The sequence below is a fragment of the Lipophrys pholis genome (assembly GCF_963383615.2).
Source record: "Lipophrys pholis genome assembly, chromosome: 13".
Lineage (NCBI taxonomy): Eukaryota > Metazoa > Chordata > Actinopteri > Blenniiformes > Blenniidae > Lipophrys > Lipophrys pholis.
This window is the reverse complement of record NC_137632.1, coordinates 21,262,674-21,287,880: the sequence shown is the minus strand read 5'-3', so window position 1 is coordinate 21,287,880 and position 25,207 is coordinate 21,262,674. Positions and strand designations below refer to the sequence as shown.

The 25,207-nt window shown below is 39.9% G+C and overlaps 1 protein-coding gene across 1 annotated transcript in view; it reads right to left on the bottom strand.

Annotated features, from left to right (window-relative positions):
- dnah7 (dynein, axonemal, heavy chain 7) overlaps positions 1-25,207 on the bottom strand; it is a gene marked incomplete at both ends in the record, with an annotated part of 75,083 nt that overhangs the window by 39,164 nt on the left and 10,712 nt on the right. Inside the window, 14 exons of the mRNA XM_080478221.1 lie at positions 158-334; positions 2,344-2,526; positions 7,244-7,393; positions 8,394-8,642; positions 8,941-9,039; positions 9,865-10,077; positions 11,447-11,574; positions 12,135-12,237; positions 14,306-14,474; positions 16,308-16,417; positions 16,498-16,710; positions 18,025-18,165; positions 18,319-18,517; positions 21,087-21,280. Coding sequence (XP_080334347.1) covers positions 158-334; positions 2,344-2,526; positions 7,244-7,393; positions 8,394-8,642; positions 8,941-9,039; positions 9,865-10,077; positions 11,447-11,574; positions 12,135-12,237; positions 14,306-14,474; positions 16,308-16,417; positions 16,498-16,710; positions 18,025-18,165; positions 18,319-18,517; positions 21,087-21,280 — 2,328 coding nt within the window. The remainder of the gene's footprint in view (positions 1-157; positions 335-2,343; positions 2,527-7,243; positions 7,394-8,393; positions 8,643-8,940; positions 9,040-9,864; positions 10,078-11,446; positions 11,575-12,134; positions 12,238-14,305; positions 14,475-16,307; positions 16,418-16,497; positions 16,711-18,024; positions 18,166-18,318; positions 18,518-21,086; positions 21,281-25,207) is intronic.

Here is a 25,207-nt window from a genome sequence, read left to right as displayed (position 1 = left end):
ACACACTAAAAGTTGGCTAAGAAACACTGTTATAAGTAACTGAAAACCATAATCTATTTTGAGTAAAAGGAACACAGACAGTGTCTGCAACTACAGTACAGTACTTGCAGCCAGCAAGTACAGTACGAGTGGAAGAAGGTTTTTATTTATTCAGCACCTTGGTGGCCTTTCGAACGAGCTGTAGGCAGGCGGGCAGTATGCGGTCGAAGAGGGCAGTGATGAGGTCTTTGTGCTTGGCATTGACTGCACTTGGCAGGGTATTGAGCCAGGACAGCATGAGAGGCTGCCAGCCCAGCATATGGGGCTCCATGTAGATCATACCACAGCGAGAAACCTGGCAAAAATACACATCACATCTCAAAATACACGTTTAAACTTCCCGGCTTTAAACTAAAACAAAGGTCTTTTGCTAACTCATACCAACTGTGTATTTTCTGACCTGAAAGCAAAGATCTGTGGTCAGTACACAGGTAATAATGGCTGGGAACTGCATGTGATTATGTTCGGTAAAATGTATTATTTGTGATTGTCAAGTACCAGATTTACTAGATAAAAAAAAATGCAATTACTTGCGTCGCCTTGTTTGCACTGATAAAACAGACCTGCTGAAATGAAATGAAGAAACTAGTGAATTTCAGAGGGAATTTGGTGTGTGCCTGACTCGTATCCCCTCCATTTTGTGGTTTTCACCAAAATCCCAAATATAGATAAATATACAGGTAGATATGGTAAGAAAAGGCGTGGGCAAAAATATAGGGGAAGTCATACAAGCGATACCTAATATACATGCAGGTACAGTAGGAGAGATAAAGAGGGTTAAAAAAGGTTTGAAAATAAACTGTAAAGGGAGGAAAATAACTTTCATAGACAAAGAAAGAGAGATCAAGAGTGCACAAAAGGGACCGTGCACAAAGTGTTGCAGGGTTCATTGTGATCACAAAAGTTTTAATGCTTCTGCATTCAGCATGATGAAAGGAACAGATGCACTGCAACAGAGAGCCATAAATAAAAGTCTTCTTGTAAAAGAAAATAGAGCTGGGAGATATGCAAAAACTATTCTCTTAAGGCATCTGTGCATCGCAAGCAAAGCCCTTTGTTCCTGCCTCACCACAAAGGACTAAAAGGAGAGAAACAATTAAAAGACTTCCTGTTTACTGAAAACAACCTGTAAGAAGTGGGACAAATGTTTCTCTCGTGGGATCCCTTAGAATGACAGTCATCAGATTTCTACTGTGATGCATATTTCTTTTGTTTCATAATGTAAAAGCATGTGAAGAATAAATGGAGGGAGGGTTGTTATCTCGGATAAATGGAGGGTATAACATGATTACTGCCAGGTGTTATGCTCTGTTGTTAATGACATTATGCAGGCATGAAAAATGTTACTAAAACTACCGAGATTATACAGAAACATTCTACAGAGGAAGGGCAGAAGGAAGCAAATATCAGCATGGAATAAAAAGAGCTGTTTTCCATTGTGTGAATTGACACTTCTCATAAATTACTCTGAATGTTATATAGTGCGATTGTTTTCAGACTTTTTGATGTCTATTTAAAGAGTATATTGCTGACTCCCACAGTCCAAACACACACACTCGATACAATTTCATCACCCCGTTCAGGGTGCACCCTGCCTTCACCCAAGTTATATAAGCTGGGATCAGCTCCAAGTTAAATAAAGGAGTATTTAAGATATATGGATGGATCATGCAAGCAATCACAATGAATTTCTTCAGAGAAAGTTGATACTGAGTGGAATACCACATTTCTGGATAAAAACGCCGCCATATTTCTAGAGATTGCAACCGATTCAACAAAATAGTTTTCAGAGAAACCTTTTTTCAGTGAACTACTGCAGCTCCAACTTTTAACAGTTTGATGTGACCTTGCAGATCTATTTGAACATTTCACTGGTGACTGGTGGATTCTTCTTTGTAAATGTGCTGCTGCTTCATTTAACTTTATCAATTTTGGTTTAAACCTCAATTTCATAATCTGTTACCTATTATGTTTTTTTTCCCTCTCTTTTAATATTGAACTGACCTCATTTTTGTTCTTATTTCCAGATTGTAAAGCACTTTGTGCAGCAATTCATGTGTGACGATTATTATTATAATTACATTGCAACACACCTGTATTATATTGTTGAAAAGACACGATGCCGAGAAAATTGGCAAAACACGTTAAAGTTACATTGAAGTGTAATTTTCTGTTACACACAGACAGAAAAAAAAAAAAAGGTTAATAACATGTAATCTGCAAGGAAGTGACATTTCCTTTTTCCTTTACAGAAAATCTAAAGGAATAATACTCAGTGTGTGGATTACTACTGGTGCACCTCACCGTGGCGGGCGACGCCACCTCCAAGTCCATGGGCTCAAAGATGAGGCTCATCTGTGGCGACATCTGGATGATTTCGCCGCTCATCAGACACAGCTTCTTGTTGTCGTCCAGTACCGTGTTCATATTCTCGATCCACACGGCGTCAACGGGGCCATCAAAGATGAGCCATTTCCTGTCAGGGCTCTGAAAGACACAGTGCATAAACATTTTAACTTACATAAAGAAAAAAAAAAAAAAAAACACACAAATATGCACCTAACTTTCTAATCGCTGTTAAATGAATGAAATCGTAAAGATCCAGTTTGATGGATGCAGGTGGCGAAGTAGGGCAGCTCAATGAAAAGGCAGATTAATACAATTCTTAATCCTCTAAAATCCCCAGAGAGTCCTTATACTTCACGGAGTAGTTAAGCTAAATATACCAGGAGGTTGACGCCCTCAGCACTAAAACATCCCAAAGTTTTAAGCACTCATGCAGCTTTTATGTTTATAAGACTTTTAAAGTGTAGGAAAGTATACCTCCTCTTGAACTCATTGCATGAATACTTTATGTATCTCTGCATTCATTTTTTGCTCCACTAGAATAAATCAGTGTGCTCACTTTCAAGGTCAAACTTATGTACATTACACTGTAAGTGCAGCATGTTCCCTAAATGAATGACATTAAGACCTACACTTTTATAATAGAGGTTGACAACAAGTGTCAATTCTCCAGTTAAATGGGCTGGCGAAAGCTGAGCTGTAAATTGATTTGTTATAATATAAACAAATGGAGATGCCTGGGCTGAGGCCATCTGGAGCCGGGAGCTGAAGTGGGTATGCAGTAATGTAATGATCTGACTCGAAAGGAAAAAAAAAAACCTCTGAGAATTTAATACAAAACACTCCTGCACTCCAGATTAGCTCACACAGAATTAGTTAGGAAACGAGAGCAAAACAAAGAACAACTTTTGCACCGGTGGAAAACAACTTTTTAGAAAATGAATTTAAACAAGAGCAGGCGAATTCTTGTTTTCTATCTTCGTTATATTGGTGTGTCACTCCCTACAATCTTTACTCCATAAAAAAAACCCCACCATTTATAAACTGACAACTTCATACACAGAGGCATTTTGTTTTTTTAATAACAAGTTCATTTGGAAACAATCTGAGAATAGGGCGAACAAATGATTTTCCATTAGGACATGGCTGCACTGCACCCTGTAAATTGCCTGCCTATGTGTGCCTCTCGTGTGGCTACGTGTGCGGCGTGAACGAAAGAGAGTTATTAAGGATCTAATTTTAACAAGACAGCCAAATGTTGCTTTTGTTTACCTGTCACTGCAGCCTTTCTTCCCCCACGTTTCAATTAATTGGAATGTCATGTCTGTTTCACGATGATCCATCTCAAAGCTCATGAAGTGAGACTGAGTACACCATAATGCATCCCCATTTCATCTTGGAGTTGTGCAGGAATAATAGGTGGCTGTATGTTGCACATCTGGTATCCCACCACGGCAACATGCTATAAAGTTTTAATTTGTGGGAAGAGGTGCAGCAGCAGTCATTTGGTCCTGAATTGCTCATTATGAAAGTAGCATACGCTGCATTGCAATAGAATAACTCAGAAGAAGTGTTTCTTCTGTCATCTGGCTGAGAGGAAGGTTGCCTGAATATCTATTTTCGGCAAATCATTCCCAGACAAACCATAACCATTATGTATCTTCCCAGCACAGCTGAAATACACACGATATGAATTTAAATAACTGTAAAACATAAATGGAAATAAATACGATGTTCAATTATACGTTGCTTTATGCTTAACAGGGCAAGTCTATATATTTGGCAACTTCTGAATTTCCTGTCTTTTACTTTTTCACCAACAGGAGAAACTTCATTGTGAATAAGGAGTTTGTGACTATATTTATTTGCTGAACACTTGGAAAGGTGTTGCTTTAGTACGCCCAGTATACTTATTGTAAATAATCAGACTGAACAACAATTCTACTTTATAATTCACTAAGTAACCTCAGTACTCATGTGTTTTGCCACCTGTGCTTTGTGGAAGCATCTCGGAATCCAAGTCAGATGTAATTAAAATATAATAGTTCAATAAAAAGTATATAGATCGGGGTGCAAACATAAGGCCAGTGCGCCAAAACCAGCTCGCAAGAGGTTCCAATCCGGCCAAACTACCAAACAAATTGTAAAAATTTCAAAGAAAACATAATTTTTCAAACAAATTTCCTAAGAGTAGCAGACACAACACAACACTAAGACCCGAGCTGAGATATCAGTGATGCTGCCATGAAATCTAACTAAATCATTGTGACAATGCAAACTAGCGTTAGCCTCCAAGCCATGCTATCATGGTGAGTTTGTAAAAACATGAATAATACAACAGCTATAGGAGAAAGTTTTTGAGACATTTCACTGTATTTTGCACCAGAAGGTTTCATTAGAACTGTCTGTTGAGATTGTCGTCATTTTGGGTAGCAGTTGTTTGGTTTCATGGAAATATAGACAATTTCATCACGTACACTCTGTATGTGGCCCATTAACTAAAATGTGTTTGACACTCCTAATATAAATGAATATTTATTTTATTAGGACACATATTTTTAGGTGTAAATCCATAAGTGTAACAGTTACCAAAGTAGCAGGATATTCATGGAGATACATAAAAAAAAACCACAATATTTGCGATATTGTGCTTTCTTTATTGAAAATTCGGGATGCTCCCACCATTAAACTAAAAATGAATACATAGTGTGAAACACAGCTTGCACAGGATTAGTTATTTAAGTACTACATTCACCTTCCTACATTGTCTAGCTATAAACCGTACTCTCTTACTGATCGTTTAACACTTTCCAACAAATGTTATGACATAAACTGCGTATGATGCTATTTAATTTCCCATTACTTTAAAAGGTCACAATGTCAAGTATTTTAATGACTGTCCAATAAAGGGTTAAAATGTCTTGTTCCGCCTGTGTGAGTTCTAGAGATCTGAATAGGACAAGACGAAGACGACTGCTACAACAGTCCACCTAATTAAAGTGCTTAACAAAGCAAGATAAAGATAGAGCTTTCAGGGCTGAGCCAACCAACTCCCTAGACTTCTACCTTCGCCAGAAAAATCAAACCCACAAAGTTCTAGCGAGACAGTTCAAGAGGTTGCATTCACCTCTTTCAGACAGCAATTTTAGTATTGCACAGGGAGCAGAAAGGAATAGAAACAGAACACTGCATGCCCCTCAGAGAAACCTCATCTTGACAGTGCGTTCCCTTCTCTTTCCCAGACACGCGCCATTAAAAAAAGTTTGCTTCTTAATAGAAATGTGAAAGATCACTAAATTAGGAATATTTCTACACAATTTATAGTGTCAAAAAATCTTGAAAACAAGAGGTTTTAGCACACAAGAAATCTAACAAGATATAGGTTTAAAGTGATAAAATGAAATAAAGATTTCAAGATTAATTCAATTCAGCCCCAACTTTCCTAATCTACATGATAAGTGATGGAAAAGTAAAAGGTTTAGTATTTGAGCTATATACTGATGCTCTGTGTGGTCCTGGCAACCTTTAAAAACATGGAGCTGTTTATCAAACTCTTGTTCCATCTGTAACCTTGAGTTGACAGTGATGGTTTAAGGGAACCAGCGATAATGCACCTTCCCGAGCTCCGCTGTGTCCTTATCCACCCGGAGCTGTGGCAGGTGTCACATCAACAGACAAACACTCGTATCTGATTGGCCTGCAGGAGACCATTACAAACCTTTAACAAGGGAGTTCTCAAGGCGTGGGAGGATGAGCCTCACATCACAGAGCTTAAAACACATTACATCTTCAGGGCCTACCCAACTCTTGCACCAAGAGTTTGGTAGTTGAATGTTGGAGTCGGTCACTTTATAAGATATCAATAGACAGAACACAACAAAGACACTGTATTTCACTTGTAGTGTGTTATGAGGTTCCTTCAACTTTTCCTTGTAAATTTACAGGTTTTGATCGCCTAAGTTTACAATGGTAAGAATTTGGGTCCCGCCAAATAAAAAGTACGGGAACCACTGATTTGAGCCTGGTTCTGCAAAGGTTTCTTCCTATATAAAGAGCAGTGTTTCCTCCACCATCTCCTATACTTGCTCAAGTCAAATCGTTGGGTTTTCTCTGTAAAAGTGCCTTGAAATTACTGTGTGGTATTTGGTAAACAGTTTAATTGAATTGACTTGGTCTTGACCACCACTTCATCTCCATCCCATCTACAATAATTTCAGTACTGAAATGTGTTTTGCTGTAATTAATTATAGTTTCAAATTTTAGGTATTTATTTTATTGGGATTTCTCCTCAGGAAAGAATGTGAGAAAATCCTGGCATTAGATTTCACCCGCTGTGCCCGAATTTTGAGAATCACCGCTTTAACAGATCAGCTCAGCAATTCTGAACTGTCTGCTTGAAGTATTAAGTGACATAAATTACATTAAAGGTATGAAAATAACCATGACACTTACAGAATAACATTGTTCTATTGCAATAAATCCAAAATAACCAAGAAATTAAAAGCCTGGATCAAAAATATTCATCAATAACGTAATGCAATGTATCATAGTTCTGCTTGGATGACAGGCACGTGCCTGTAACTATGAATGTTAAAACCATGATATAATGCAGTGAAACTGACAAAGCGTCTGAACCATGTGTTACAGTGTGTGTTCCCTGGGTTAGATTTACCAGAACAGGCGGCTTGTGACTAAACTGCTGCCTAGTGCGAACATGTTGAAATGAATGAGGCTTGATAAGAGCACACGACTGAACTATCATTCAACTTTCCACTGCGGGAAATACTTGCTTGTGTGCTTATTTGACTGTTTGAGCCTGAACCGAAAAGTATTCAGCAGATAAAGCTGGCAATTTTACCTGGGAGGCGGCAAAGGCTCTGTAGCTGACAGCAAGGATGCCATCCGACCACTCGTGGGATACAGGATCAAACTGGCCATACAGCTGACCCATGGTGATGGATTTGGGGTTGATAACAGTGATCTGTACCTGATTCTCCTCCATCAGGCCCTGATATAACAATCACACACACAAAAAAACATTAGGCAGAGAAATTACCTGACCTGTCTTGTGAAATCAGACGGGCACAAGACACAATTAAAAAAAGCCCCTCAAAAAACCCCTGTTACTTAGCGGGTAAAGTGATCCACTCAATTGACCGTGTCTCCTGCAAGACTCATCATTTGCTTAAAATATAACTGTCTGACTGACACGACGTTTGCCAGCGGAGGGAAAGAACTAAAAATTGCAACAAAAAAGATTTAGACAAGATGTCGGTTTGAGTTAAAAATAATGAGAAAGCAAACTGGTGGGGGGTGGGGGAGAGGAGAGAGAGGCGAGGTTGGACATGATCAGTGGATGTGCAGCGACAAGGATGACGATGATAAATGTGGCATTCCTGGGCGCTCCATCAGCAGGCCTTCATCTGTCTCCTTGGTGGGATGCCTTTCAGCCCTCTCAGCCATGTAAATACAACAGCCAGCTCTGGTCCTCTCCGCGAGATCGATAACTACTAAACAAAGACTGCAGCTCTGACAAATTGGATGGATGTGTTTACTCAGGACAAACATGTAGCTCAGATAAGCCTTGGATATTCAGTGTAACACATATATTTCACTTGACATTTTTTACTTCGAGAGTTTTTTTGTTTTTTTTTAACAGATTGAGTAAGTTTGCATCCCAAGGACTAAAGAGACCCCTTGAAAATTTGTAATGAAAAAAAAACATTTAAAAATGCTCAGTCAGCCAGCTGAAAAAAGGCTTGGTGTGCACAAAATCTCTAACAAATTGAAATGCACGATACCTGACATGAACATGATTGTATCATTTACCTTCAGGGCCTGCGTGCCACTTTACACCTCCTCTGTTGCCACCATCAAATCACAGCTCTTACTCAGTTCTTCATCGAATTAAACTTCATGTTTTTGTTCTGACTGAATTATAATTATGAACGGACTATAACCATATCATTGCTCTTTATCTACAGTTTAAATTTGAATTAAGATTATACCTTTTCAAAGACGTCATGGAGAGCTGCTGCGAGCACTCGGTAGGCGCTGGTCTTTCCTCCAAAGGGTTCCCCCACCAGCATGAAACCGTGCCTCACGATCATCATCTCGAAGATTTGCAGGATTTTCTCAGAAAAGAATTCGGTCATTTGAAGATTCATGCGCTGGCAGTTTTCCTTAATGGCCTCCAGGAGGATGAAGTAGTCTCGTTTCGGAAGTTGGACTCCAGGAAAAAGGTCAGAGGTGATGCCCTGACATAAAAAAATAAATAAGCTGAGGATCAATGTAAGGAATCATGGAGCAGAAATAGCAATGTGTGAACTTGTGTACCACAAACCTACACAGTTATTTAAAGGTATACAAGGTGAGAAATACGATAACAACTTCTGGCAAACACCCACTCGCTTGTGAAAAACCTACATCCCAGTAAACGTTTCATTCAAATGGGGTGAAATTGTCTCTGTGCTGTGTGCGATTGTAAATGAATCTGGGCAGACATCAGCTGACGTGAGATGCTCCATTAATCAAAACAAGACGAGGCCCACACACCTCGAATAGCTTCAGATCATGGGCCAGAAACTTGGGCAGATTGACATCGATAATGGATCTCAGCAACAGGGTGTCTTCATTCTCCTCGGGAAACGAGAGCTGCGGTGCAACAAATTCACAAAGGAGGAAGGAGAACAACATGAGTAAAAACAAAACAAAACAAAACAAAACCGACTGAAATAAACGTAACAGAGGTACACTTGTAATGTGTGAATAGGTTTTTGGTTTTATGATATGATATTTTATAATATTCCATATGTCACCTGTGTACTAATGAGCAGAAAGAAACCTTTGCATCAGCAGCGAGTGTGAGGCATCTAGAGAAATCTAGTATAAGGTTAGAGAAGTCAAGCCTCATCTCAGGCTTATAGAAAGGAAGCAGGAGACTGCTACTAACCTTCTTTGAACGCCTAAATCAAAGCTCTCTATTTCCACTTCATTTAACTCCGTCAAATAGAAAACACACAAAGGCAAATACCCTCATTCATCAATCTGTCTATGACCTGGAGATAAATATAGAAAAATACCAAAAACAGACAAAATCATCTAAAAATCAAGGTTTTTTGCATTGAAAATGCAACTGAATCTACTCAAGCCAAGGCTGTAGAGTAGATATTAGACTTGTTGGATACATGTTTAAAGAGGCATGCAGCCTAAGTTAGGGTCCTCTAATAATTCACTCTTTCAGTTTAATAATTAAAGATTTTTCTGCTCTATTTAACTGTGTTTAAAAATACAATTCAAATCTCTCATAGCTGTCACAAACCTGCTGTGTGACGCATGTAAGAACATGAAAAAAAGGAACACAGCAATAGCTGCACTGTGGTTATTGCGCAACTGTCAGTAGTCATTTTGTGCGGGACAAGAAAATGTGATAAATAACAAAGAGTCCCATCAAATCAGAGGGAAACTGTTTTGACATACCTTGAGGTTTCCGGCTGCTGTGAGCACAGACTTGACAGCTCTCATCCCGTAGTCGTAGTGATGCTGTGAGGACAGCTGCTCCGAACACAGACGATAAGTGGCCACTATTTTCACAGAGAGAGGCCGCGCAGTGACAAAGCCGCATGAGTAGAGGACAATCTCTGCGATCAGCGCATAGTCTGGGACCATCATGGCGACAGTCCTGAACAGAGCCTGGTGTAAATAAAGACAGTTTAGGGAATGAAACCATGCATGCTGTAAAAACTCTAAAGTGCAGTTGTTTTGAAAGTTTCTTTGTTTTTTAAGAGCATGGTTTTGTACACTCTTTCAGATCCACCACCAGATCTCTCTCTATGACCAGTAACGTCTCCCCAATGCAATCGACCTCTGATGGAGTTATTGACTATTCATTCTCACAGTCGTCTCGTTCAGGAGGACTTTTCAAATTCAAACCAGTCATTTATAGGAGAGCAGGCAGGGTTTGCATGATATCCTACCACATCATCTCAGTTTTTATTTACACAAGAAAACTTAAGATTTGAGCCCGGTGCATGCTGATTTCAACTATTGATCATCTGATGAAATGTGGGGCCTCCAACACTTTTCTTTGCATGAAAAGATTGGCAGATAAAAGATCCACAACCTTTCTATTACTCTCTTATCAAATGAGCATCACTTGGGGCTGAACTCAATCCCAGCTGACTTGAATCAGGTTAAGGACAGAGAACACACGGGACAGGTCACAAATTCATCGCAGTGCAAACACAGAGAGATAAAACAGTAACACGCACTCACATTCACACTTATATAGAGCATTGTGATCTGGGTGACAGTGCTCAGACTGTCACCCCCGCGACCCGGAAATGGATAAGTGGAAGAAAATGAATGAATGAGTTACTGTATACATCAAAGAATGACCTGAACTTGCCACAGTTCTCCGGACACTCCAGTTTCCTCCCACAGTCCAAAAACTGTAACTGAGGTTGAATCCACCATTTAAGAACCTTCCTGCAGGTGGTAAGCCCACGGGAAGGTGGCACCCGGCGTGGGACACGAACCCACTACCCTGAGATTGTGAGTCTCATGCTCTACCAACTGAGCTAGCTGGGGGACAATATGTATACAGTAACTATCTTTTAAAAGTGTATTGCCTTCACAATAGAATAACTGATTTCCTTTCATTTTCTCATCTTTAGCCAGGCTGCAAGGAATCCACAACTTCTATTCTTCAGCTCTTTGGATTGTTGCATGAAGAGAACAGCTCAATCTTCTGTATAACTCAGAGGTACTAATCAACTGTACCAAATTAGAAGGATTTGTGGATTTTTAGGTGTGATGACTGAAGGCAAATACTGACTTTTTAAATACGATTTTTCTTTTTTCTGACCATTTGTTTTTCATTGCAATAAATAAAAAAAAATCAGTTTTTATCTATTTGGCAATGTGTGACAGCTCAAGTATGATTCAAAACAACAACAAAAAAGAAAACAATAGCCTCGGTGTACGCTTACCACTTTCAGATTAAATAAAATTCAAACTTATTATAAACAGTGTCCTATTTAAAACAGTCAAAACGTTGTACCTTGAGGTTGTCTGGTAACTCAGAGCGTCCAGCATAACCAGGATTCATGGTGATGAACACAGCACAGGAGGGGTTCAGTTTGAGATGCGTTCCTTCAAATAACAGCATCTCACTATGGGTAGCGATTCCTGAGAACACAGATGCAGTTGGACATGGTTTGGCTTTGCGTTGTGACTTTTCATCATTTTATTTGTTCACCCCCAGTGGCTGATCGCCAGCTGATGCTCATAAAAATGCAACTCCAATTCTTAATGAATATGGCTGTCCAAGTTAAAATCTTTCACGACAAATCTTCATAACGACCTCTCATATTGAAATAAAATCAAATTCAATTGTGATCATCCCATTAAAAAATAATAAGCGTCAGAAAAATCTATTAGCATTTTTAAAAATTCCAATTCTGAGCAGAACAAATTCAGAGGACTACATCACGCACAGCACACAACATCTGTAACATACTGGACTCACTGCTGTGCTGCGGTGAACAAAGCTGTGCTTGAAGTTTTGCTGGCCGGCCTACACAAATTGCCTCCACTCAGTGTTGTGTTTCTTTATGGTCTGAAACCTGCTTTTTCGACTGGTGGGTCTAAATTTGATTCTGGTATACTGCCAGCTTATTCCAAGATCAAAGGAAACAACAGAGAAAAAGTAAAAAAAATAAAAAAATAAAATAATGATAATAACATACCTCGTTGTATGGTGAGAATCTGTTGAGCTACCACGGACAGAACCTCCAAGTCAATGCGGTTGAATTCATCAAAGCAGGCCCAGGCTCCGCAGGAGAGGAGACCCTGCTCACAGATCCACACATACGCACGCACGCACGCACGCACGCACGCACGCACGCACGCACACACACACACACACACACACACACACACACACACACACACACACACACAAATTCATCAGCATAAACAGAACTCATTAAACAAATGTATACTTTGCATTGAAAAAGGCCTCGACTGTTCATATGGGCTTTTTCAGCATGTGAATTAATTGAGGTTTTTGAGGTAATTTAAAGGGGACATATCATGCTAAATCCACTTTTTTAGCCCTTAAATGCATGTTGTTGTATATTTAGAGTGTTTAGAAGTACAGAAAAGTTCAAAGTAGTCTCTTCAGGTGCTCCGTTGATATCTTTATATTCTGTTTTGGTCATATTTTGCGATCAGTTTCGATTTTTCTATTCTCTATTACGTTTTTTGAACAATGACGTCACACTATTCTCAGCGGAACTGCCAAATTAGGACATCGACGTTTCGAGCAATCCGCCATTTTTGTTTCTCGCTGCGATTTTGTAGTCCAACCGAAGTTACGAGAGGATAAGTCGAAATGTTCGGTTGTTGGATGTAGGAACCCACAAGCTTCGTTACACCGTCTCCCAGCATCAGAACCTTTTCGAAGTGCCTGGTTGAGTTTTATTTTTCACAGAAATGTACCCACATCTGTGGGTAAGGTCATTTTTGTGTGCGCGAATCACTTTAAGGACAACTGCTTCAGCAACCTCCGCCAGTATAAAGAAGGATTTGCCGAAAGACTTGGTCTGATTGAGCGGTCAGTTCCTTCTATCTATGGAGACGACGAACAGAGCACTTCGGTAAGCTGTATATAACGCTAAAAAGTGTGATGATAAGACGTCCCTGTCATTGTTTTGTTAGCATTAGCAGTTGCACCGTCTTCATATGTTAGCGCTGTGTGCTCGTTTTAGATTAGAATGTAACTTCTGTGTTAAATAGTCGTTGTAATACAGGCAGTATTGTAGTAGTGGGCATGGATGGAGAAGTTAGTGTAAATATAGTAACACACCATTGCGTTACATCCATATGAAGACGTTGTTCTGCAGCTGCATCATCGTCATTTTCATCTCGCTCCGCCGGGTCCGACTCTGGCTCCAACATGTATGGCTGGATGGACAAATCTTCCGTTGTTGACATTTTGTAAATAATGTGTGAATATAAAGTTTCTGCGCCGCTAGATAATTGTATCTGTTCTATCAAACTACAAAGATGGCCGAACAGGGTGACGTTGAACCGAGTGTCACCTCTGCAACCTGGAGAGGAGGAGGGGTATGAAGTGTCTCATTTGCATTTGAAGAGACCACCCCAAAACGAGTTGCTCTCAGAAGCACATCAGAAAAGGGGTAGAAAAGGGGCCTGTGGAGCTCTAATAATGAGGAATTTAGACCCAAGCATTGCAGTTTCGCGTTGTATAGACCACAACTGTATGATTTATATGTAAAAAGGAAGGATTTAAAAGCATGATATGTCTCCTTTAAAGTGGCTACAAATCTAGTTCTAACCATAACCATATGACACTGATAAGCAACACTACTGTAGTGTCTGCAGGCGATTAATAGGGTGAGGCATTATTGGAGACCTGTTTGAAAGCATAAATGTCAATATTCAACAGTCAATTGTAACAAAACGAAGTTCTTCACAATGATATGTTCATGTGGGATTGTCTCCTCTTTTCACCACTTGTGGAACAACAGGCAAACACGAGGAGCATTACTGTTCCCGTTATCTGTCGGGACAGGCTGTATAGGCAGGCTTGTCAATGTTTGTGTGCCTCTCTCGAATAGGAGGGAATAAGAATGAGGAGAATTTTATTCCCATGTCATCACCTAGCGTATCTCACTCTTTGAAGTTGTAATAGTTCTGCTCGCAGGATATTTCCAGGTATAAGTCTGTATTCTGGCACACTTCCATTCAAAAGAAGCAGGTAACAGCATGTGAGAATATGCTGATTAACTGAAGTGTTTTTCTCTTTTGGGTCCAGTAGTCAGGTTTCACTTATGTTTCAGGCTTTATGGCGAGTCGCAGCGAAGCTTAAGTCCTCGTCAAAGAATTCACTCACTTTGAAAAATTTGCCCAGAGCGATGTAGTCGAGTCCATCAGAGCAGTTGAAGACCACACACTGCTTGGCTACAGCTTTGGCCAAGTCTTTGGTAGTTTCTGTTTTTCCTGTGCCAGCCGGGCCCTCAGGGGCCCCTCCCAGATGGAGGTGGAGGGCACCAAACAAAGTGCTGGAGAAGGACAAACACACACAGAACAAAGTGGAATCTCAAGTGAATTGATAGTTAAGGCTTAACGAGAAATGACCGTGGACGCTGACCACCTGTGTTTGAAACTTTAACTGTATTGCTGTAGTCAAGGTTCTGCAAGTTAGAAGCAACTGTCATTTTTCTCATTGTCCTAGATGATGTATGATCAGTCAACCAGTGATTTCTCTTGTGTTTGTTAGTATTCTGACTCAAGACATCAAACAGGTTGGCACGAAAACTGCAATTTGAAACATTAAATTTGATATATATTAAAAATAGCAAGTGATTTCTGTTCAAAAAAGATGAATGGGACCAAACGGTGGTGGAGTGGTTAGTGTGCTGTTCACTAAAAATACCCCATGGAATTATTTGTCTTGTCACTGTTGAACAGGTACAACTGGTAGCCAGGACGCACTCCTCAACAGATGTGAAAATAGTTGAGTAATTATGATGGTGGAGGGTCAGGGGGCAACTTCATGCACAGTGGGGTGACAAGCATTACTGGTTTATAAGTGAATGTTGTGCCCTGTCTCGGTTTAATTATTCATACCGGTGGGCGTGACAAGTGAGCACTTCTTAATAGGGCTGTGAGTAATGAATCCTTTGGCGACGCAAAGAGCCGCAAAGCTTCTTTGCTTCACATTTTGGTGTCGCTGGAGTACAAGCAACTGGCACTGACAGCAGCATAATTGGCTCCGTGCCCCCATGGGCGTTCTCATCTTAAAATGAGATATGGCCTAAACCATTGCTGGGGCATTGCATCTTGAAGCAGCAGGAAGCAATACCTCTATCAAAGGTTCCATGAAAAGCGTAATACGTTTTATTCTTGTGTGTATGGGTTAAATCAGGAGTGTCAAACTCAGTTCAGTTCAGGGGCCACATACAGCACAATTACATCTGGAGTTGACCGGTAAAATAGTGCCATAATACCCTTTAAATCTACACTTAAAGTTTATCTTTGTTGTGGTGGAGAGTTGACACCACTGGGTTACACAGTTGATCTGAAAAAAACTATGTTAGACTAATAATTATTACAGAATTTCACAACAAATTCCCTCCTTTTCTCTCCCTGTACAACTGTGACAATACTCTCATTACTTGTCCTGCACTTGAGGCCGTCTGCTAATTCTAAATCTCGTCGAAATATGTGATTACATTTCAGTGCCCCTCCACTACCAGTGCGATGCATGGGCAGCTTCATGAATTTATTTGCTCTAGACTGACAGCAGTTACGGTTATCGGTTTGAACTAGTGGTGTGTGAAACACACATAAAGCACAAACGAGTACTGAAAACGTCATTGGAATCTCCCCCTCTACTTGTAAATGCACTTTTAACCATAATACATACATATGGACAAACAAGCAAGACTATACCATTGTGTAGTTGTTTGCACTCTCGCTCAACACTATTAATTGCGTATTCTCCCTGTGTGTGCAAATGTTTTCTCCAATAGTACAAGCAACATGCAATGGAGGGAATTGGTGATTCTAAATTGCCCGTAAGCATGATTACTAGTCTGTGAGGTATAATTGTCTCTGTGCGTTTGCCCCCTCATGGACTGGCAGGTTGCCTTGCCCCTTCAGGGGAACCTTACCTAAAGTGGATCTGATAGAAATATTGTGTGTTCACTTTAAAAAACATTGTTATTGTTACATATCATAAGCGTCCTTCTTGATAACAAATCATTTCTTTGATGTCAATAACTAAAAGGGATCTGTTGTACAAAAGATATATTATGTATGTTTAAAATTAACTTTCATGAAGACAACAATAACAATAATATATAATGGGAGCACTTGTGGTGTGACATTACCGGTAACAGCGGTCAGTGAGCGGGGTGATGACCAGACGTGGAGTGTTACCCAGGTATTCGTAGCCATATGGCAAGCCGGCATTTATCATCTTGGTCTGGAGGTGATTGTCCTGCACAGGGAGTGACAATGTATCATGAGTTGACATGAATCCCAAAACACTGCAATCCGCCCACACTCTCGTCCACGTACCACCCAGTAGTAGCGAAGTTGGCTCAGCCACTCAAAGTCATTCTCGTCACTTATGCCCTTTTTCACCAGTGAGGCTAAAACATCCCTGGCGTGGACGTCCAGCACGACGAGGGCTCCGAGGGTAATGCGGTTCTGCTTGGACAGCTTTCCACGTACGAGGGCCACAATGTCATCAATCTGTCGGTTGTTCTTCTCCAAGTAAGCATCAAGGGCCTGAGCAACAAAGGTATTAAATATAAAGGAGAAACATGCTGTGGTTTATCAAGATAGATATAGGATAGGGAATGTGCATCGACAGAAGTAAAAGTCAGATACAGCCAGTTGATAATGACAGTTCATGTTTCTGTCAGGGGAACCAAATGAGTTCAGGAGCTCCTCCACAAGAGTGTAGTGAAATAGTAACTGTGACAATCTATTCTGCTCCTGCTAAAGATAACAGGCGGCTTGTTCTGAGCATGGGACACACTCTGCAGCTCTCCAATTCTTTTCAGGTAATGGAAAAGTAACTAGAAACAAGCTTGATGAATGATTTACAAAAGAGAAGAACATGTTAAACTATTTACATATTTAATCGTGCTTTACTTTTACACTTCAACGCAGAACTCAGTGAATATTTCACATTATAAGAAAATACAAGAAATGTCTTGATTCATTCATCTACCAATATCACTCTGAGTTGAAAAATGTTACTTAGTTCAAGCAACGGATCTCAAAACCCATTGTATTTCATCATCTAGAAGAATTTTGTCGAGTCTCATCATTAGTTCCAATGCTGGCGCTCAGCATGTTACAAACACTGAGAATAATGAAAGAAATTATGAGGTGCAACTCACTTGCTGTTGGTCATGTCAATTTTCAAACATTTCACCTTACCTTTCTATGATATGCAGGATTTGTGCTTATTTAAAGCTTAGTTTGAATCAGATGAGAGTTGGGAAAGAGAGTATTGCCATGTGAGTTGTAACTGAGAGCAAAAGACTTCATAAAGGGTAAACGTGTGTCGTAAAGTTTATCCAACAGTGATCGGGTTCAGTTGACCTCCTATGTCGGGAGTCTTTTGTATCTTTTGTTTAGACAGTTTCTCATGCTGAGTCTGAAATTGTATATTATGCACCACCCATTGCCATGGTTACAGCTTTGATAAAGACACCATGGAGCTTCAAAGTAAACTGTGTATAGAAAAACATGCTGGCATGAATGTTTTTTTGGTTTTTCTTTTACTTTTAAAGGTGTGTACTTCTATGGGTTGGCCTATGATAAATAAGCAAATGGAGAAACACAATGTCATCACTTATGCATATATTTCAAAGAATCTTTCAAGTTACTTGTATTACCTTGAAAACAGAATTGAGTATTGTTTTTGTTTTTATAAGACTGGCAGGGCTTTGTTGTTCATAGAAACAGATGCTTACCTGTGGGAATCCAAACTACAATATTGCATGTGCAAAGAACTGAAGTGAATCCCGAAGTCGGATATGAAAACTACAATTCCTTCTGTGAGAAAAGCAAACAATTAAATGTTGACACCTTTTGTCCTGAATTGAATGCTTGGTGGATCTCCTTGGTCCAGTACACCTGTGAGACACACAGCACAGCCTGGCCCGGCCAAGCACGCACCCAGTCGATCCTTGGCTCATTGGGGTACGCTGTGATTGCTTCCCCTATCACCTACAGCAGAAAAAGAGACTCTTGACTGTTTTTCTAAAAACATATTCAAAAAATTCAGTTGTGACAGCTCATTGCTACTAAACTTTCTGAAGGCTATACAGGAGCAAAAAGCTATATAAAAAAAAAGTGGTGCAATAACAATTCACACAACACCTTATGCAGGGAGGCAATCATGCCACTTTCAAGCTTGAGAAGCCATTTCTCCACCTGGCCCCTGGCTTTGGAGGTGGAAATGACATCCAGGAGCTGCACCATTTCACCCTCACTGCTCTTCATGTGGGTGATATCCAGTACATCAGTGAACACCACACTCGCAATGCCTTCAAAGCACTTCTTCAGATGGGGCTGGACCCTTATCGGACAGAATGCAAGAAAATGAAATCACTGGGCTGTTGTCTAATGCCTGCGGTACGGTATATGTGAAATAATTAGCCAAATAAATCAAGCACAGATCCTTCACTTTTTATGGGCTTACACCAAAATGAGCAATGACACAGAAATGTAACCTGAACTTCACTTAACCTGGCCACGTATTTACACAGGCCATATAATTATTCAAGCTCTACGTTAAGCACACAAGTAAGAGATTTTGTGTCAGGCTGTGGGCTTTGTTAAATGTGTGTGAGTGCACAGCAGAACTGTATATAAAAGAATTCAATATGAAGAACAACATAGGGATTATAGCTTTTTCCTACTGAGTTTTTCAAGTGAAACTTTAATAATACAGCCAGGTACACAAGTCGAGTGTTAGTGTGGATCAGGTTCACTGCAACTAATTATTATGTGCTATGTGCTTTTTTTTATTATGAAATATAAAGGTAGGTATATGTACTAAGACAGAAGACTAGCTTCAGCTTGTATTTATCTCTTGAATTCAGCATCTAGTCTGTTCACAGTCTAATAAGAAAAGATTATTAGCAAACACAACACAGACTGGAGCTCGTTGTAATTACTAACAAAAAACATGCCGAAACTGATAAAAAATTCTGAACTGCCATTTGATGCCAAAAAGTGGCATTATCAAACTGTTCAATTTGAGTCTCTATCCAGTATTTTAAATGTTTAGCTATTTTCAGGTATTATTTTGTTAAGACAAATTATAGTCCTCCTCCCGTGTAGACTAAATATTACCTGGTATGCCTCATTTTTAACTTTTACAGGATAATTTGACATATGAAAAATTATATTTTCAACTGAGTCTCTACAGCAAATCATCACAACCTGCACCACAGTCATGGCTTGTTTTTACACCAGATTCCCTTCCTGCAGCAACTCCTGGCCCCCAACCACCGAGGTCAAGACTCAACCTGAGGCATCAAATATACACTTGCATAAATTTGTAACCACAGAAACCTTCATATGATAGTGTGATTGACTGATTCGGAATCTGTTAGGGGTAAAATAATTAGGTAACATTATGTTATAGTTTGAGGCTCTGATATTTCTCTGGAAAAAGACAACAGACATGAAGCACGAGAAATAAGTGCAGCAAAAATGTTTCATCATTTTCAAGCTGACCTTGTTAATCTTTTCTGTAATCAGTGGTACAGAGCACCATTGGTTAATTAGAAATTAAACTAAAACAGATTAGCAGGCTTGGTGGAAAATCTGCACATGTGAAGGATTATCACTTAATAAACAGGAATTAAAATAAAGTGTATAATGCACAAAGAAACCTACCAGAAGAAAGACATTGAAAATATTTCACCATCAAGTTAATTTTAAAAATATTACAGAATTTGTCTTCTCACACTATGATGATAAGACCTACTATAACATCTAAAGGCTAGATTTATCAAAACATTTGAGAGACAGTTGAGAAATAGTGATGCAATACAGTTACATCCATGAGACATCAAGCAAATAGGTCTTGTTCATCATTTGTCTTTCATGTTTACATCATGCTCTGTGGTTTTACTCCTAGTAACCAACTTACATATCAGGATTGTTACAGCAGTTTTAATAATTACAACACAAACTCTTTCTGTGTTCTATCTTTAGTATTTCAGTATTTCTTCTTTCACACTGAGCTATCGGTGTAGAATAATTTTCGAGCTGTACCTGAAATTACAGTAAGTCCGTTGGCACTCAGTGACCGATACGTTTGTCAAGAAGTTAACAACCCAAACACCGAGCCCACACCACTGTCGCACAAATCCCTTCTGTACAGAAAAGTCGAGGACTGAATAAATCTGATGTGACGAGGACTTGCAGCAGTCCGAGGGAGAAATAACAAAACAGTAAAATAATGAGAAACAGAAATAGCACAAGGAGGACAGAGAGGAGGATGCTTACAATCTTACTTATTAGCCCAATCACTGAGGACTTCAGTAAACCAGTGTGGCAGTAAAGCAGGTGTTGTATACAAAAGAAGCTAAACGGCTGTATCAATGGAATTGTCATAGTAGCAGCTCATCATTAAAAGTTAGGGAATGTGTTGTTTTAATGATGTCTTTCCTCGGTCATACATCATTGCATCCTGTTGGGATTCTTTTTCGCCTTTGTCGAGAAGTGTCATAGTTCAGCTGAGCCCCTGTCTGAGTATTCGTTTACGATTCTAGTGTTGTGGTTAACGTTTAAGGTCCTTGTCATGTGTATGTCTCGTGTTGTGGCTGGTTGTGCTCCCCAGTGACTCTCCTCTCAATTCTCCTTTGACTCCATCCTCGTGTCGTCCTCTGTGTCAGGTGTTCCTTTTTAACTCCTTTCTCCACTGCCTGTGTGTGTTTATGTGCCTTCCTCGGTCTTGTCAGTTGCCAGTTTGACTCACAACATTGTGTGCCCTTTGGCTGGTTATCTGTTATGTTGTACCTGATGGTTGAATGAAGCTTGTGTATTACATTTAGAGTTGTGCTTGAAGGTTGTTACCTTGAAGATTTGGTAATTTTTTTTAATGAGCGCAACATAATAAAATGACAGTGTACCTTGTTGGGTCTTTGGTTTCAGAGAGGATTTCCAGTAGCTCCTCGTTTGAAAGGAAGAAGAACCGTGGGAAAAATAGACGCTTCTTCTCCAGGTAGTTATTGAGACCTTTGAGGATCTTTTCTAGGAGCTCGTTGGACTTTTTGAGCCGGTCCAGCATCTCGTCGATGGCTATCACTGCCAGAACGTGCTTGTCCTACACCAAAATGAAGAACATGTATTAGTTGAATTGTGTTCATTTTGTCGTTCTTAATACATATGTTATGGACTCTTTTTTAACGATGGATAAATGCAGGAAAAGTTTTAGTGCATTTACCTATCGTTAAAAAACAGTCCATAACAAAAGAACACTTATGAGCCAAACTTTCAGCTTCTTTGTGGACAAATTCCATTAACTCGAATTCATCTACAGGACTGAGTAATATGAGAAACCATTACAATTGTGTTTTTGTTTGGTAAAACTGGCAGCAATAGCTTATCCATACTTAACCATTCCAGGGTTTGACATACAATGAAACATATTTTTAGGTTTCCATTGAAGGTTTTTAGGTAACTATCGCTACAACAAAGCATCGGATTTTTTACATTGGGTTCCCAGACTGCTCAGTAGTGTGATGAGCATGAGTTGCACTTAGGTATCTGCCCCAATTAGGCCTGAATTGTAAAGCTAAAGCTATAAAGACTATTCAAAATATGAAACTAGGGGATTTTTTTATTTTTATCATTCACTCAGATGACAGCTTCGTGCGTTCATATTTTGTCACTGCTGCTTCCAGGGTGACCCAAATATACTAATTTCTTCCTGTGGTGACAGCCACTCTAGGGTCCTTCGTGAGGTCCATGTGACACACAAAAAATCCAGTGGAGCAGTAATAGAGATTTCTCCTGAGGGTTGTCTAGCGCCCGTGAATCATTTCAGCTCTGATAGCATCTCACCTGCACACTAATTCAATATCCTTCAGTTCAGGAAGTGACTAAATATAAAGTCCATGTGATGAATAACTAACATACGTGAACGTGGTAACGATTACAAAATGGATTAAAAAACATACCACCATCTTTCAAATGGAATTAAAAAAAACACTTGTGCATAGTCAGCATGAAAAACATGGGCTGACATGTGACGTTATGGTTATGCCACATAGCATATAACTACAATGCCTGGGTTTTCATTGCTGGATGGGGGAGCTTTGTCACCCGTCACTGTGCCTCCACTTACTTTTCATCTGTTTTGAGACTGTCAACTTCTGAATAAGCGTGAAATGCTGAAAAAACATGTATTAAGTGTAATGATAATGCGACCTTTCTGCCCTTCATCAGTGGCAACTGTAAAGAGGAAAAAGAATTGAGATATCTGCTCTTAATTTCTTGTATCGACCCTGTTGAAATGTAGTGTTGCTCCAATCACAAGTATCATAAAAACCTGTTTCTTCTTTCAATTTATTAATTGGATATTAGTAAGATATGTATGGTGCTGTAGTGATGCACTTTCACTGCACAGTGAGACCGTCCCTGGTTCAAGTCTGGGCTTAAGGGCCTTGCAGTGCAGAGTTTTTATGCTTTTTTTTTCCTTCCGATACTTGTGTTACCTCGCAATCACATTGCCTGTTTGTATAAATACAGTATGCGTGTGCGTGTGCGTGTGGCTGTTGTGGTGTGTCTCCATGTTTGCTCTTGTGTTGTGCCTTTTAGACTTAAGAAAATGGTGGTTTTTTTTAATCAATGTTTTTTTTTACTGATAATATAAATTAAAGGTCAAGCCAAACTGTCAAACTGAACAGGAAAGACGAAGCTGATGCAACACTCTTAAATGAATTTCACCGGGCATACAATCACACTGGCTGTGTGTCTGATGAACTGCGATTCAACCATTTTATAGATTTCATCACACTTGTGATTTTGGCCCATTCTTGAAGAGGACAATGCAATAATGGGTCCATTTTTATATTCACTGTGCCAGCAGCAAGCTATTCATGAGCATGCTGAATGGATAACAATGTTTTATTGCATGCATTATGTGTGATAATGTAGTTTTTATGCACCAAACAGATGGCTTCAATGGAGGAACAGGAACTGTCCACAGCTGATATGGCAGGTCTATAATCTGAGAGCAGAAAAAAACCCATCACATGAGGGACACATTCCTCTTTGTTCTCCAGTGACACACACAACACATGAGGGACGGAAATGTCTCATCTATTCAAGGTACATCCTGCAGAGAATTATATCTGCATGAGTGCGAATGTAATTTTAAGTGAGCCTCTCCTTTACTGAATATTATCGTGCTATTATTGGTATATCCATTATTATGTTAGTAAACAATATGCCAGTCATCTCTTCAATGAGCTCAGAGGTGACCTGTTTTTGCTTTCCTCAGCTCATTAGAAGGGGCAGGGGTGTGTTGTGCTGCAAAGTTAAAAGTAAACAGGTTCATTGAAATAAATCTTCTAAATTGATCTGGCCCTGTTTTTTTTTCTGTAATAGTGAGTAAGTGACATCAAAACAGGTAGCAAGAAGAAGAAAAATAGCCACATTAAAGCACGTTAAAATGAGGCGGCGATGTAGAGGAGGTAAACTGCTGGATCAGTGGATCTTGAGCAGCTCCCAGTGGTTGATTTGATGTGAACAGCCCAGGGAAGAAAAACTCCTTTTGTGAGTTGGAGAGCTCCACTGTAACCTGCACTGTTCTGTCATAGCATGTATTAAGATGGCTGTAATTTTATTCGCTGTTGATCAGTGCTGCGGACAAAGTAGATGAATATGTTGTCAGCTTTTGATGCGGTATAAGCCGATGTTGGAGGGGTACATTTTATTCAACTGGTCTTCACTGGTGGGTCATTAACCTTAAACAATGCAAGAAATCTGTGATTGAATACAGAGTACAGGGCAAATCAATAAAATGTATTTCAGCTCTTTAGTTCTTTAGCTGAGATATTTTCAGAAAATGAACTTGTTTCAGTCTTCTTTGAACAATAACAGGTGTTAAAAAGAGCACTCTGATACCCTGACTGTAGACTACAAAAGAAAAAGTGTGGACTGCTCTCCTCCAGCGTTGCGACTGCAGATGATGTGACCCACGTGTTGATTTGGCACAGGTTTTTCTACCAAATGCCCATCCTAGTGGAACCTGAGAAGCTAGGGGTTAAAGACTTTGCTCAAAGAACAACACTTGTGACCCCTGAAGCTGAAAGTTCGAGGTACAATGGGAGCTTGGAGGTTAAGCCAATGTCACATCTGAGCTAGAAGTCCCTCTTCTTAACACTAGTGGACAACCTCCTCAGAAGAAACTGCTCTTTCCACATTCAAGGTGCAGTCTGCGTCTGTTGATACCTGTACAGCACAACCAGAGACAACGTGAACAGGAACATTGGAGAGGCAAAAGCGAGGACAGAGGACTGCCTTAAAGAGCGATGACTCCAGGCAGGTGTGGCGAGGGATCCAGCACAAAAGACCCAGCAGCCTGTTGGTGGATGATGGTGGTGCCTCACTCAGTTGAACTGCCTCTTCACGCCGCCTCTGATTACACCCACCAGCCACAGCAATGGTGGAGATACGCCAGGTGAGGAGCATGCTGGATACAGTGAACCCGAGGACTGGACGGTGCTCAGGGAATGTGCAACTCAACCAGCTGGTTTCTTTTCAAATCGACGCATTTTTATGGATATTCCATCAGTTTCCCCTGAGTACCCCAGTTTGTCTCCCACTGTCTAAAAACATGCGTTCGAGGTTGACTCATACATGCACAGAGACAGCGTGGATCAGCTCCAGCCCCCTGTGTACTTAGTTGGTTAAAGAATTATCAATGACGGATGCTGTGTTTCAAATTGTGCTCAGATCTCGTCCAAACAAGGAAAACATGACAGCACTATTGTGGATGCAAACATTTTGAACTGTCGTTGAGTGCAGACTGGTTGCATTAAAAAAATTACAACACTCCCCATATAAGCACCATGTCTCACTTCAAAAAGTCTTTTTACTCAAGAAAATTGAATGATCTGTTAAATTATGCATCGTTCCTGTTTGCACAATCAAAACACACTGATCAATTTGTCTGTACCTTTCTAAAAATAACACTGATATCCTCATGAAACTGAGCCCCATTTTCCTGAAACTGGGTGAACAC